We start from the raw sequence: 13691 nt of genomic DNA on the forward strand, positions 1-13691 counted from the left end.
GGTTTTGCTGTGTCATTCAGGCTTGAGTGTGGTGGCACTGTCTTGGCTCACTGCAGCCCCTATCTCCTGGGCTGAAGCCATCCTCCTGCTTCAGTCTCCCATGTAGCTGGGACCGCAGGTGTGTGCCACCACAGGCAGCTATATTTTTATGTTTAGTAGAGGCATGGTCTCACTTTGTTGCCCAGGCTGTTCTTGAACTCCTGGGCTCAAACCATCTGCTCACCTTGGCCTCCCATGCCTTTTATGTTTTTTGATAATTCTGTTTAGATGTATAGTTCTCAGTTTTTTAGCATGAGACAGTAATACAACCATATGATACTAAATCGATGAAGTGTTTGTAAAGTGGTTTTGAAATTCATGTGGTAGTGCCGATTATATAATATTCTGTTGAAATGTCATTCCTGATATTCTACAAAATCCATAGAGATGTTGTTTAAAATGCAGGTTGAGCATTCCTAATCAGAAATCCAAAATGCTCCAAAATCGAAATCTTTTTGAATATTGACATAATACCACAAGTGGAAAATTCCACAGTTGACATCATGCAATGTGTCAGTCAGAACACAGGAACACAGCAGAGTTTATTCAACGTCCCCCAGGGAAAAACTATCCTTCCACCCCCTTCAGCTTAGATGTATCTTTTACATGCACAGCCGGATTTTCCCATGCAATTATACCCATAAAAGGTGATAAAATGGCACACGTGCAGGCTGGATGCACCAACAGAAAGTTTTCCAAAATAACCCACACGGGGCAAAAGCCTCCTTGCATTATTCATTGTGTTTTTAAATTAAAAAGAATTTTTTCCTGCTTTGTGGTATAAAGATTTTGTTGAACTTCTCAGAAAGCCTGAAGATATCCCCATAGATTAGAGTAATAAGAAAGGAGGAAGAATTTAGGTATAGTGCAGAAAGTAAGTCAGGCTCTTGGAGAAACTAGACAGTGGTGTAAGTGTGAAACATCTTACAGAAGAGTATGGTATTAGAATGACCACCATGTATGATGAGACAGCCCCTACAGGAATTCAGGATGACTAGTACAGAGTAACTGTGCTGGGATGTGCTAATTAAGCAGGCATGTGTAAGTGTAAACTTGCTATGATAGGCAAAAGCTTGTGTTCTCACTGTTAGTGATTTCAAGGCATGAATTTCTTTTCTTTTCTTTTTTTGGAGATAGTCTCGCCCTGTTGTCCAGGCTTGAGTGCAGTGGCACAATTATGGCTCACAGTAGCCTTGATCTTCCAGACTCAAGCATTCTTCCCTGGTAGCTGGGACTACAGCTGTGTGCTACTATGCTTGGCTATTTTTTTTTTTATTTTTATTTTTAGTAGAGATGGGGTCTCACTATGTTAACTGGGCTGGTATTGAATTCCTGGGCTCAAGTGATCTTCCTGCATTGGCTTCCCTAAGTGCTAGGATTACAGGCGTGAGCTGCTGCACCCAGCCCCAAGGCATAAATTTTTTTTTTAAAGTTTGGCTCTGTCACCCAGCCTGGAGTGCAGTGGCTAGATCTTGGCTCACTGCAACCTCTGCCTCCTGGGTTTAAGTGATTCTCATGCCTCGGCATCTGGTGTAGCTCGCATTATAGACATGAGCCACCATGCCTGGCTAGTATTTTTTTTTTTTTTTTTTTAAGTAGAGACAGGCTTTCACCATATTGGCCAGGCTGGTCTCGAACTCCTGAGCCACCGCACCTGCCCCAAAGGCATGAATTTCTTACCAGTTCGTTATTATGCTAACAGAAACACATGGATATCTAGGGACATCTTTTCTGATTGGTTTCACAAACATTTTATAGCAGTAGTTGGTGCTTATTTCAGGGAAGCTGGACAGGATGATGACTGTTCCTCCTTGAAAACTCTTCGGCTCATCCTGCAGCTGCAATTTTATCAAAAATAATGTTTATGCCATGTGCTTTCCCTGAAGTGTGACTTCACTGCCATATGACCAGGGAATCCCTAGATTGATGAAGAGTAAATATAAAAACGCTTTCTTGAATATGCTGGCAGCTGTGAATAGATGTATGGGTGTGAAAGGGTTTCAAAAGGAGTGAAGGATGCCATATATGATGTTGTCAGTGTCTGGAACACAGTGACTAAAGGTACAGCTGTGCATGCCTGGCACCACTTCTGACCTTCAGCTGTGTTCACTGATGATAATGAACAAGGTGGTGATTTTGATGGCTTCTTCAGTAAAGTGAGAAAAATGTGTAACATCCTTACATATGCAAAAAGTATACCTTCCATTTGTCAGTAAGCTGGAAGAAGTGGATAACAAGAAAGCTTTTAATATCGACAAAGAGGCTCCCGTTTCTTTGTTCAACATGGTGATAGAGCTGATATCGATCTGAATCAGAGTGATTGTGATAATGAAGATGACATTAACACTGCAGAAAAAGTACCTATAGATGACATGGTTAATGTATGTGATGGGCTTATTGAAGGACCAGAGCAGTGTTCATTCATAACAGAAAAAGAAATGATGTCAGTTTATAAAATGAGAGCCTTGGGCTGGGCGCAGTGTCTCGAGAGCCTGTAATCCCAGCACTTTGGGAGGCCAAGGTGGGCAGATCACTTGAGGTCAGGAGTTCGAGAACAGCCTGGCCAACCCGGTGAAATGCTGTCTGTACTAAAAATACAAAATTAGCTGGGTGTGGTGGCAGGCGCCTGTAATCCCAGCTACTCAGGAGGCTGAGGCAGTAGAATCGCTTGATCCTGGAAGGCGAAGGTTGCAGTGAGCTGAGATCATGCCGCTGCACGCCAGCCTGGGTGACAGAGTGAGCCCCCGTCTCAAAAAATAAATAAATGAATAAAATGAGATCCTTCTAGACAATACTCGTTGTTAATGAGACAGATGACTTTAGAGGAAACATTTTAAAAAGCCATCCCACAGAATGCCTCTTCATTCCTAGAGGACTTCCTGGTTCCTAATTGCTTCTGATGATGTTTCTTCTTACCTTATAAAATAAAACAGTATACAGTAACCTTTTAATCAAAACACAGCATCATAGATGGAGACACAAAGCCCAACATTGTTATTACTGTTTTTTTATCAGCTGATACATGTATTCTCCTGATACTACTGTGCTGCTTAGCTACCCTGAACACATTACTTTTTCACTGTATTAATGGTATGTCATATTTTTACTGTTAAGTACTTATGTGTGAATAAGTATAAGAAAATGTTTGCCTGTCAGTAGCACATAAATTCAGAGACAGGAATGATGGTAATGCCAAACAACCACAGATATTCCACATGGGTGGCTGAGATAATGACACTTTTGCTTTCTCATGGTTCACTGTACACGAACTTTGTATAATGTAGAAAATAAATATTTTGTAAAATTACCTTCAGGCTATGTGTATAAAAGATGTGTGTAATACATAAATGAGTTTGGTATTTCAATTTGGGTCCCATCCCCAAGATAACTTATTATATATATATGCAAATATTACAAAATATGAAAAATTCTGAATCACTTCTGATCCCAAGCGTTTCAGATAAGGCATACTTAGCCTGTAACTCAAGATGTATTTTACCTATTTACTTGATCTAGATGCTACATTTTTGTTAGGTATATATTAGCTTTATATGTACAGGTGTCAGTGACTATAAGACCTGGCTTTAAATTTAACCTTTTCCTTAATATTGGATGGGCCACATATATTCTATTATTTGTGTATATAAGGTAACACAAGTCCTTTTGTCTCCCCCAACTCCTTTTGCATATGAGAAAACATAAGCCATTTTGTGCCTCTTGCATCTTAAGCCATAGTCTATTTTACTATGTGGTTTCCCATCTGGTTACTTTTGGGAGTATCAGATGGTCTCATAAAAACAGTGGGTTTTCCTGAAGCTTTTTGATTAATGTTGAATTTGTTTATCATCTTTTAGCTGTGCGGTCAGAGAAGAAACGCCTTAGGAAGCCAAGCAAGTGGCTTTTGGAATATACAGAAGAATATGATCAGATATTTGCTCCTAAGAAAAAACAAAAGAAGGTACAGGAGCAGGTGCACAAGGTATGTTGCAAAATTTCAGCAAACTTTCACTGGTCCTTAGGAAACTGCAATTTTATCTTCAGTGTCATACTTTATCTTCATGAAACAATAATTTCCTTAACTGGGATCTTGTTTTTTATTCTCTGCTTCTAGCACAGTACTTAGGATTTAGTGGTTATTCAGGAAATATATAAATGAATCTACATATTATATTTCTTTATGTATATATTTTTCCCTCTTTGCCTTCAAAGAGTAATGACTTAGGAATATTGTTATGATTTAATCTTAAGTAAAAATATAGGCTATAAAGTGAAATATATATAGTCTGACCCTAATTTCAAAAGTAAATATATCTTGTCTTATTTTTCAACTCAGTTTTTTAAAATGAAATAGAGACATCTTGACATTCTACCCCTACATAGTTTAATACGTAGTTAAAAAATGGAACATTTTCCTTTATAATCAATTTAACATATTTACATCTTATATAAGATCTGTTTATCTGACATCAACTGTCTTTCAAATTTCATCAATTATCCCCTAACCTTTACCTTTGGATTATTCATACCAGGACTCAATCTAGGACTGCTCATTGTAACTGGTTGTTATGGTTCTCAAATCACTTTGAATTCAGAACAATCCCTTTTTTCATGATCATGATCATGTCTATAAGAGAGTGACATATAAAGTCATCTACTTTCTGTATTTGTGTAATTGCTTCCTCATAGGTGTCACTTAGATTGTTTTCTCTATCTCCTGTTCTCTGTCAAATGGAAGATAGAACCTATCAGTTTGATAGATTGAAAGTTGAACATTTTTAGCTAGACTATATCAGAGATGATAATGTGGAATATATTGTACATTAGAGGGTTAAAAAATGTTTTATTCCCATCAGCCATTCCCTGACAGTTTGTTCTTTCTTTTTTAAAATTGAGACAGTGTCTTGCCCAAGCTGGAGTGCAGAGATGCACGAACACGGTTCACTGCAGCCTTGACCTCCTGGGTTTAAGCAATCTTTCCGTCTCAGCCTCCTGAGTAGTTGGGACCAAAGGTGCACACTACCACACCTGGCTAATTTTTGACAACATTTTTTTTTTGTAGAGGCGGTGTCCCACTATGTTGCCCTGGCTGGTCTCGAATTCCTGGGCTCCAGTGATCTTTCTGCCTCAGCCTCCCAGAGTGTTGGGATTACAGGTGTGGGCCACCATGCCCAGCTTCCCTGATGGTTTTTTGAAAACCCCAGTTGAGGATCTTTACCTATATCAATAATTTTATTAGAGGTTACAAAATGAAGACTTTCAGATTTTATTATTTTCTCTATTTTTATTAACTGATAGTCTCTTTCATTAATTGGACTCTGTTATTGTCCTGAAATACTTGAAAGGCAGAATAAGTGCTTCTTTCTTTCCCATTAATTACCAATTGTAATATTAAGGAGTTCATTAGTAGTTGTTTTAATTGGAGACATTAGAGCAGTCTCTTTCCCCTGCTTTTGAATTATTGTTGTGGACTTATCAATATTATAGCTTCAGTGTATCTCAGTCAACTTCATTTAATTTTGGTTAAATATATATATATATATAATGTAAATTTTATTATTTTATCTTTTTTTTTTTTTTTTTTTTTTTTGAGATGGAGTCTCGCTCTGTTGCCCAGGCTGGAGTGCAGTGGTATGATCTCGGCTCACTGCAAGCTCTGCCTCTCCTGTTCACACCATTCTCCTGCCTCAGCCTCCCGAGTAGCTGGGACTACAGGTGCCCGCCACCATACCTGGCTAATTTTTTGCATTTTTAGGTAGAGACAGGGTTTCACCATGTTAGCCAGGATGGTCTTGATCTCCTGACCTCGTGATCTGCCTGCCTTGGCCTCCCAAAGTTCTGGAATTACAGGCGTGAGCCACCGCACCCAGCCTATTTTATCCATTTTTAAGTGTACAGTTCAGTAGCATGAAGCACAGTTACATTGTTGTGCAACCATCTCCACCATCCATCTCGATAATTTTTTTCATCTTTCCAAATTAAAAGTCAATGCCCATTAACCAATAACTCCCTTTTCTGCTCAGCCCCTGGCAATTGCCATTCTATTTTCTGTCTCAAGAATTTTCTTATTCTAGATACCTCATATACTTGAAATCATACGATATTTGTTCTTTGTGTCTAAGTAATTTCCCTTAGCATACATAATGTCTTCAAGGTTCATCCACTTTTTGTAGCCTTTGTCAGAATTTCATTCCTTTTAAAGTGCGTTATTCTTTTTGACACTTAAATTACAACAATTTTGGCCTGTGGACTCTATTTTTATTTTTTGTTCTTAGGTAAGTTCCCGCTGTGAAGAGGAAAGCCTTCTAGCCCGAGGTCGATCTAGTGCTCAGAACAAGCAGGTGGACGAGAATTCTTTGATTTCAACCAAAGAAGAGCCTCCAGTTCTTGAAAGGGAGGCTCCGTTTTTGGAGGGCCCCTTGGCTCAGTCAGAACTTGGAGGTGGACATGCTGAGTTGCCGCAGCTGACCTTGTCTGTGCCTGTGGCTCCGGAAGTCTCTCCACGGCCTGCCCTTGAGTCTGAGGAATTGCTAGTTAAAACGCCAGGTAAGGTGGGGTTGGGGTCTCAGTATTTGAGCAGATATGATTAGAGGAAGCAGGAGATTTTAGTATGTTTTGATGTAAAGCCAACATTATATCTATATACAATAAACTACCCCCTTTTGTCCTGGGAAATACTTAAAGTGATGGCTAATTAGATATAGTTACTAACCATGAACTGTGGCACACTATCAAGAAGATGTATTTTTAATAACTATGCTCCTTGCTCCAGTGTTGCTCTTCATGATTGTTGATCAGCCACTGTGTAAATTAACAACCAGGATAACAGGGCTTCAAGAGGAGCACTGCACATTAGTGGAATAAGCACTATGCTTCAAGTGCTGGCTCCACCAATCCTTGTGTTACTTGGGAAGTTGTTTAATCTCTGAACTTGTTTCCTCATCTATAAATGGAGATCATAATGTATTAATGTATAATGTTATATACCTGACAACATAGTAATTACCAGTTCATTAGAAGTTAATTACCAGTTACTTCTCACTTGATCATTCTTTATATATCACCTGGGGAGAGTTGGATCTAAACATATTGTCTCTAATTCACCTTGTAACTATTGAATATTATAGTCAGTCAAGGAATGGCAAGAATCCTCTTTTCTGTACCCCTTTAAATTTTGGATATAACTTTTTTACATTATCAACAGTAGCTTTTGATGTTATTCCTTAAAGAAACGATTCCAATTGTGCTTAAACTAGTTGGGTATAATAAAAAAGATTTTTGAAAGAATAGTAAAGATAGTTATTATTTCAGTACCTACTATGTGCCAAAACTCTATTAAGTCAGCTCTTTTATATTATTCTTGAGTGATCCTATGAATTATCTTTTACCTATTGAATTTTATTTACTTAGGGGCAGAGCAGAAACTATAATCTTTGTCCATTTATGACCATGATCCAAGTTCTATTTCACTCCACTTCTCCTTATTTTATCCTCACCAACAATCAGTTGTTATAAAGGCAGTTCCGTCCTTCTGACTTCTCCCTTAGTGATTTTGTGAGTTAAAGTCACCACACACACATCCCTCACATTAGTTGGTGCTTGCATTGAGAACTGTTTACTTGTTTTGTTTACTAATATTTTATAATAAGCAAATTACCATCCTGCCTCTTCCCATAAGATGACGGGGAAAACATCAAAAACATTGAGATTCATTTTGTGTGGTATACAGATTTTTTAAAAATTAACTTGTGCCCAGTTTCTAAATCATCTAATGTAAAGATACATGCATTTCAGGAAATTATGAAAGTAAACGTCAAAGAAAACCAACTAAGAAACTTCTTGAATCCAATGATTTAGACCCTGGATTTATGCCCAAGAAGGGGGACCTTGGCCTTTCTAAAAAGGTATGTTGTTTTTGTAAGTTCTAAAAGAAATAAACTCAGGAAATTAGAAATTTTAAAAATGACATTTTGAGTAGCAGTTATAACATTGATGTACATACATATAGAAATTAGTGTGTGTGTTAGCAGTCATACATGATCTGAGATTTCCTACATGAAAGGCTGTTTTGCGGTTGTGTGACCATGTATGTGTATAAACTGGTTTCAGGTTTCCTTTCCAAGTGAAAAAAATTTTTAAATGCTTTGAAGATTAAGTTTGTGTTTGTTATAATTTCTTTTCTGGGTTCAAATCCTCTTACCTGTTTTCTACTAAACTACTATCTCAAATATCACTAGTCTACTCTCCTATTGCCGTGTCGTCGTAGCCCTTTTGTTTTGTTTTTTTGAGACAGGGTCTGATTCTGTCACCCAGGCTGGAGTGCAGTGGCATAATTTTGGCTCACTGTAATCTCTGCCTCCCAGGCTCACCAGTTAATTTTTTGTCTTTTTTTGGTAGAGACTGGGTATCAATTTTTTTTTTTATGTGATAAATACTTTTTGTGTTTTATTCAAGAAATCTAGTGTGATGGTGGCCGGGCGCAGTGGCTCATGCCTGTAATCCCAGCATTTTGGGAGGCTGAGGCGGGCGGATCACGAGGTCAGGATATCGAGACCATCCTGGCTAACGTGGAGAAACCCCCTCTCTACTAAAAATACAAAAAATTAGCCGGGCGTGGTGGCAGGCGCCTGTAGTCCCAGCTACTCGGGAGGCTGAGGCAGGAGAATGGTGTGAACCCAGGAGGCGGAGCTTGCAGTGAGCCGAGATTGCGCCACTGCACTCCAGCCTGGGTGACAGGGCGAGACTCCGTCTCAAAAAAATAAAAAATCTATTGTGATGGCTCAAGCCTATAATCCCAGGACTTAGGGAACCTGAGGCAGTAGGATTGCTTAAGCTCAGGAGCTTGAGACCAGCCTGGGCAATAAAGGAGACCTTGTCTCTACAAAACAAAAAACTGTCCCAAAAAAACCCCAGAAAATGGTGTGGTGTTGCGTGTCTGGTCCCAGCTACTCAGAAGGCTGAAGTGGTAGGATGTCTTGAGCCCCGGAGGTCGAGGCTGCAGTGAGCTATGATTGCGCTATTGCACTCCACCCTGGGTGACAGAGCAAGACCCTGTCTCAGTCAATCAATAAATGAAATTTTTGTGTGCCCCATGGACACAAAGATGTTCTCCCTGTGTTTTCTTTTAGGAGCTTTTTGGTTCTGGTTTCACATATAGATCTTTGTTCCATCTTGAATTTTTGAGATGGAGTTTTGTTCTCCCCCATATTGATGTCCAGTTGTTTCAGCACCATTTACCAAAAAATCACTGATATTGGCTGGGTGCGGTGGCTCACACCTGTAATCCCAGCACTTTGGGAGGCGCAGGTGGGCAGATCACTTGCGGTCAGGAGTTGGAGACCAGCCTGGCCAACATGGTAAAACCCCGTCTCTACTAATAATACAAAAAAAAAAAAAAATGGCTGGGCGTCGTGGTACCTGCGCATAATCCCAGCTACTCAGGAGGCTGAGACAGGAGAATTGCTGGAACCTGGGAGGCAGAGGTTGCAGTGAGTCGAGGTCATGGCATTGCACTCCAGCCTAGGCGACAGAGCGAGACTCACTCTCTCTCAAAAAAAAAAGAAAAAATACTCCCTGATATTTATCCTCACCCTCTCTTAGATTCCCAGTATCTTTTAAGTATTAATTATACTTAATAACTCTTTGTCACTGTTGAATTTTTACTTTTGGGGAGAGGAGGTTGCCGTTAAATTTGGGATCAGAGCAAGAGAAAATCAGAATTATTGGTTATGGCTAGCACCAAACTCTGGAGTAAAGTGTCCTCTTGTCTGTTTGGGAGTCTGTCCTGCCATCTGACCTGGCCTACTTCATTGTTGAAGTCCTGGTTACTCTGAGGTATATTTTGTCATAAGGCTAAAGCCATGATTCAGTTCCATTTTAGTTTACCAGGCACACCACCACCCTGTCTGCAGGTGGATTAATCAGTATGTCAAACAGAATGAGAGATTGATCTGTTCTGGTAGTGCTTTAAGGGTACTCTGGCTTAATGTATATCCACACTAGACTATATATACAAAGTAAGTTACTGGCATCTTAGTCACATCCTCTAAGAAGTTCTTTGGTCTTTTTCATTCTAAACAGAATAGTTTGATTTTTATTCATATGGTATGATTGTTGTGTGTGTGCATGTGTGTGTGTGTGTGCTGTTAATTTTTATTTTCAGTTATAAAATTGATCATAATAGAAATGAGACTATTTCCTGCATTATTCTCTGACTGTAGTTTGGGGAGCATTGTAATTATTTTGTTCCACAGCTTTTGGGTAACTGTTAAACAATGAACTAATTTGTTATCTAAATAAAATGATTGCTATTTTAAAAAAAATTACAGAAATGTATTTTGTGGATTTGTGTAGGAGTCTTGTTTTGTTGAATTGGATACCTAACATTTGCCCATTCATTTTACTTGAAATAGACTTCTGATATATAGTGAACATGAGGAGAATTGCAGTCTTATGATTTATTAATATGATAAAATGAGCATTCAGAAATTCACAGCTGTATTTTATCTTGTTTTAGTTACAAACATTAGGAACTCTACAACAAAAATGGCCTTTATTATTTATTTATTTATTTATTTGAGACAGAGTTTTGCTTTTGTTGTCTAGGCTGGAATGCAATGGCACAATCTCGGCTCACCACAACCTCCACCTTCCAGGTTCATGCGATTCTCCTACCCCAGCCTCCGAAGTAGCTGGGATTACAGGGATGTGCCACCATGCCTGGCTAATTTTTTGTATTTTTAGTAGAGGCAGGGTTTCTCCATGGTAGTCGGGCTGGTCTCGAACTCCCGACCTCAGGTGATCCGTCTGCCTCGGCCCCCCAAAATGCTGGGAATACAGGTGTGAACCACCGTGCCCAGCCAGAATGGCCTTTACTATACTAACTTTTTGTGACCACTAAATGTTGTTTTACAGTTATGATGAAGAATATTATCATTCTTGTAGGAAAAGACATTTGCTTGGGGTGGAACTAATTCATAGAAGTATATTAGTAGTGGGTGAGGTGAATAAAATGTGTGGCTCTTGATTAGACTCCTGATGTTGAGTATTTGTTTTGAGTTTTAATGTTGCTTTAATTTGGATTAATCTGAAGTCATTTTAAGTTGGAATGTCATTCAGTATTTCAGAACTGTTTAATTTACAGTTCACCAGGTAAACAGGTCTCTGTCAAATCTAATAGCTGTGAATACAATTGTAGGAAGATGGGTTATTTTTCTTTCTTTCTTTCTTTCTTTTTTTGAGACTTGCTCTGTCTCCCAGGCTGTAGTGCAGTGGCGCGATCTTGGCTCAGTGCAACCTCTGCCTCCTGGGTTCAAACAGTTCTCCTGCTTCAGCCTCCCGAGTAGCTGGGATTACAGGCGTGCGCCACTGCACCTAGCTAATTTTTGTATAATTTTTAGTAGAAACGGGGTTTCACCATATTGGCCATGGTTGGCCAGGCTGGATTCAAATTCCTGACCTCAGGTGATCTGCCCCCCTCGGCCTCCCAAAGTGCTGAGATTACAGGCATGGGCCACTGCACCCAGCCATGAAGATGGATTTTAAGTACAGGGTGGAGTGCAATAAAATTGAGCCTGTGGATCTCTGGGTACATACCCCTTCTCTTTCTCCATCCATTTCAGTCACAGAAAGCATTGTGTATCTAGTCTATATGTTGGAAATCTCTGGCAAGTCTTTATTTTTTCTTAAGGAGTAGGTGGTGTTCACAGGTCTGTTGGAGCATTGTTTTTGTTTTGTTTTGTTTTGTTTTAAGATGGAGTCTCGCTTTTATTGCCTAGACTGGAGTGCAGTGGTGCGATCTTGGCTCACTGCAACCTCTGCCTCTCCCAAGTTCAAGCAATTCTCCTGCCTCAGCCTCCTGAGTAGCTGGGATTACAGGCATGTGCCACCACACCTGACTAATTTTGTATTTTTAGTAGTGATGGGGTTTCTCCATGTTGGTCAGGCTGGTCTTTAACTCTCAACCTCAGGTGATCCACCCGCCTCAGCCTCCTAACGTGCTAGGATTACAGGTGTGAGCCATCATGCCCTGTCTGTTGGAGCATTTTAAAATCTGATTCCTTTCCCCCTGAAGTTTCCGTTCAACCCTTTACTGTGGTCAGGTTGATTTCTTTAATTGCTAAAACAAGTCAAAATTCAATATCCATGGCAGCTGACAATTCAGACTTTGGCATATAAAGTAAAGGGTTTATTTTTTCATTCCTCTGTAAATGGTGTTGTTTTCACTTATTTATAGTGCTATGAAGCTGGTCACCTGGAGAATGGCATAACTGAATCTTGTGCCACATCTTATTCAAAAGATTTTGGTGGAGGTGAGTATTTTTGAGATTTAAAAAACATAATGCAGTAGTAAGTTTGAAGCGCTTTGTCTGTTAACCACAAAAATTGTTACATGTGTAAGCCCGACCAGTGAGGTACAAGTTTTAAAACTGGTTTGCCCAAAATCTGCTTCCTGAAAAAGAAAAAATATTGATAAATTGAATATCTACTCTACCAGGACTTTTAGTAGGAATGCTACCTGTAATCTCTCTAAAGCATTACAGAGAGTTAGGTTATTATCTGTAGTATTCCTGTTTTATAGAAGAAATGTGAAGATGAACAAGGTAGCAAGGTCAGGGAACTAAATCCACACCTGACCAATTTCATGGTCATACTCCTGTCTTCTTATCCACCCCAGGTTTTCTCCATGCCACTTCTTTCTTCCACTCTTCATTTGTCTGCCAATGCCATTTATTGATTAGTGTCATTTTTGAAATATTATTCCAGATTTGAGCACACTGCAACAGATGTGGTCTGCTAGCAAAGAGTATCATGGGAAGATATATTTCATGTGGCCTACGATTATTAAATTTTCTAACAAGTAAATCTAGCAACATGTTAGCTTATTTTAGCTATGTGACAATTGTAATCCCATAGGTTGGTCAATTTGCTTGTAAGATTTAAAAATAAGCTGCTTTCAAAATAATATCAGGCCGTTCATGGTGGCCCACAACTGCAATTTCAGCGCTTTGGAGGCCAAGATAAGAGGATCACTTGAGGCCAGGTGTTCCATCCAGACCAGGCTCGGCACTTAGTGAGACCCTGTCTCTATCTACAGTTTAAAAAAATTAGCTAGGCATGGTGGTGTATTTCTGTAGTCACAGCTACTTGTTAAGCTGACATGGAACGATCCCTTGAACCCGAGAGGTTGAGGCTACAGAGAGCTGTTGCTCACACCAGGCACTGTAGCCTGGGCAACAATGAGACACCATGTCTCTTAAAATAATAGTAGTAATAATAATAACAACAGCTCTTTTCCTGTATTTTTATATTTCGTTTTTAAAATAAAACCTACAACATGAACTTTATCCATTATAAATTTTGTGTTAAGTGTTCCAGCTTATGAGAATTTCAAATCTTTCTATTGTGCTCATATTAACTCTTCTTTTAGTGTTAGGCTGCGAGCAGTTTTGATGGCAGAGCTTCTCCAACTCAATCAGGCAGTCAAAAAAGAGCTCACTGAGGCAGTCTTCAAAACTCCAGCTTTCATATTGTTAACTAGCATAAATATCCTAAATGTTTTATGAAATACCTCTTAGATTCCTCTTTATGTTTCTATAACACAGTTGAAATGTGTTTAACAGAAAGTGCAGGAGGGACTAGAAGAATTTCTTTTT

At 39.2% G+C, this 13691-nt stretch overlaps 1 protein-coding gene across 14 annotated transcripts in view; it reads left to right on the forward strand.

Annotated features, from left to right (window-relative positions):
* The window catches only part of NSD1 (nuclear receptor binding SET domain protein 1), a 170572-nt gene that overhangs the window by 100948 nt on the left and 55933 nt on the right, over window positions 1-13691 (forward strand). For all 14 annotated transcript variants that reach the window (XM_008958210.5, XM_034961061.4, XM_034961057.3 and 11 more), the window contains 4 exons: window positions 3894-4018; window positions 6312-6582; window positions 7831-7940; window positions 12272-12347. In XM_008958210.5, coding sequence (XP_008956458.1) covers window positions 3894-4018; window positions 6312-6582; window positions 7831-7940; window positions 12272-12347 — 582 coding nt within the window. The remainder of the gene's footprint in view (window positions 1-3893; window positions 4019-6311; window positions 6583-7830; window positions 7941-12271; window positions 12348-13691) is intronic.

This window comes from Pan paniscus, chromosome 4, assembly GCF_029289425.2.
Source record: "Pan paniscus chromosome 4, NHGRI_mPanPan1-v2.0_pri, whole genome shotgun sequence".
NCBI classification, from domain to species: Eukaryota; Metazoa; Chordata; class Mammalia; order Primates; family Hominidae; genus Pan; species Pan paniscus.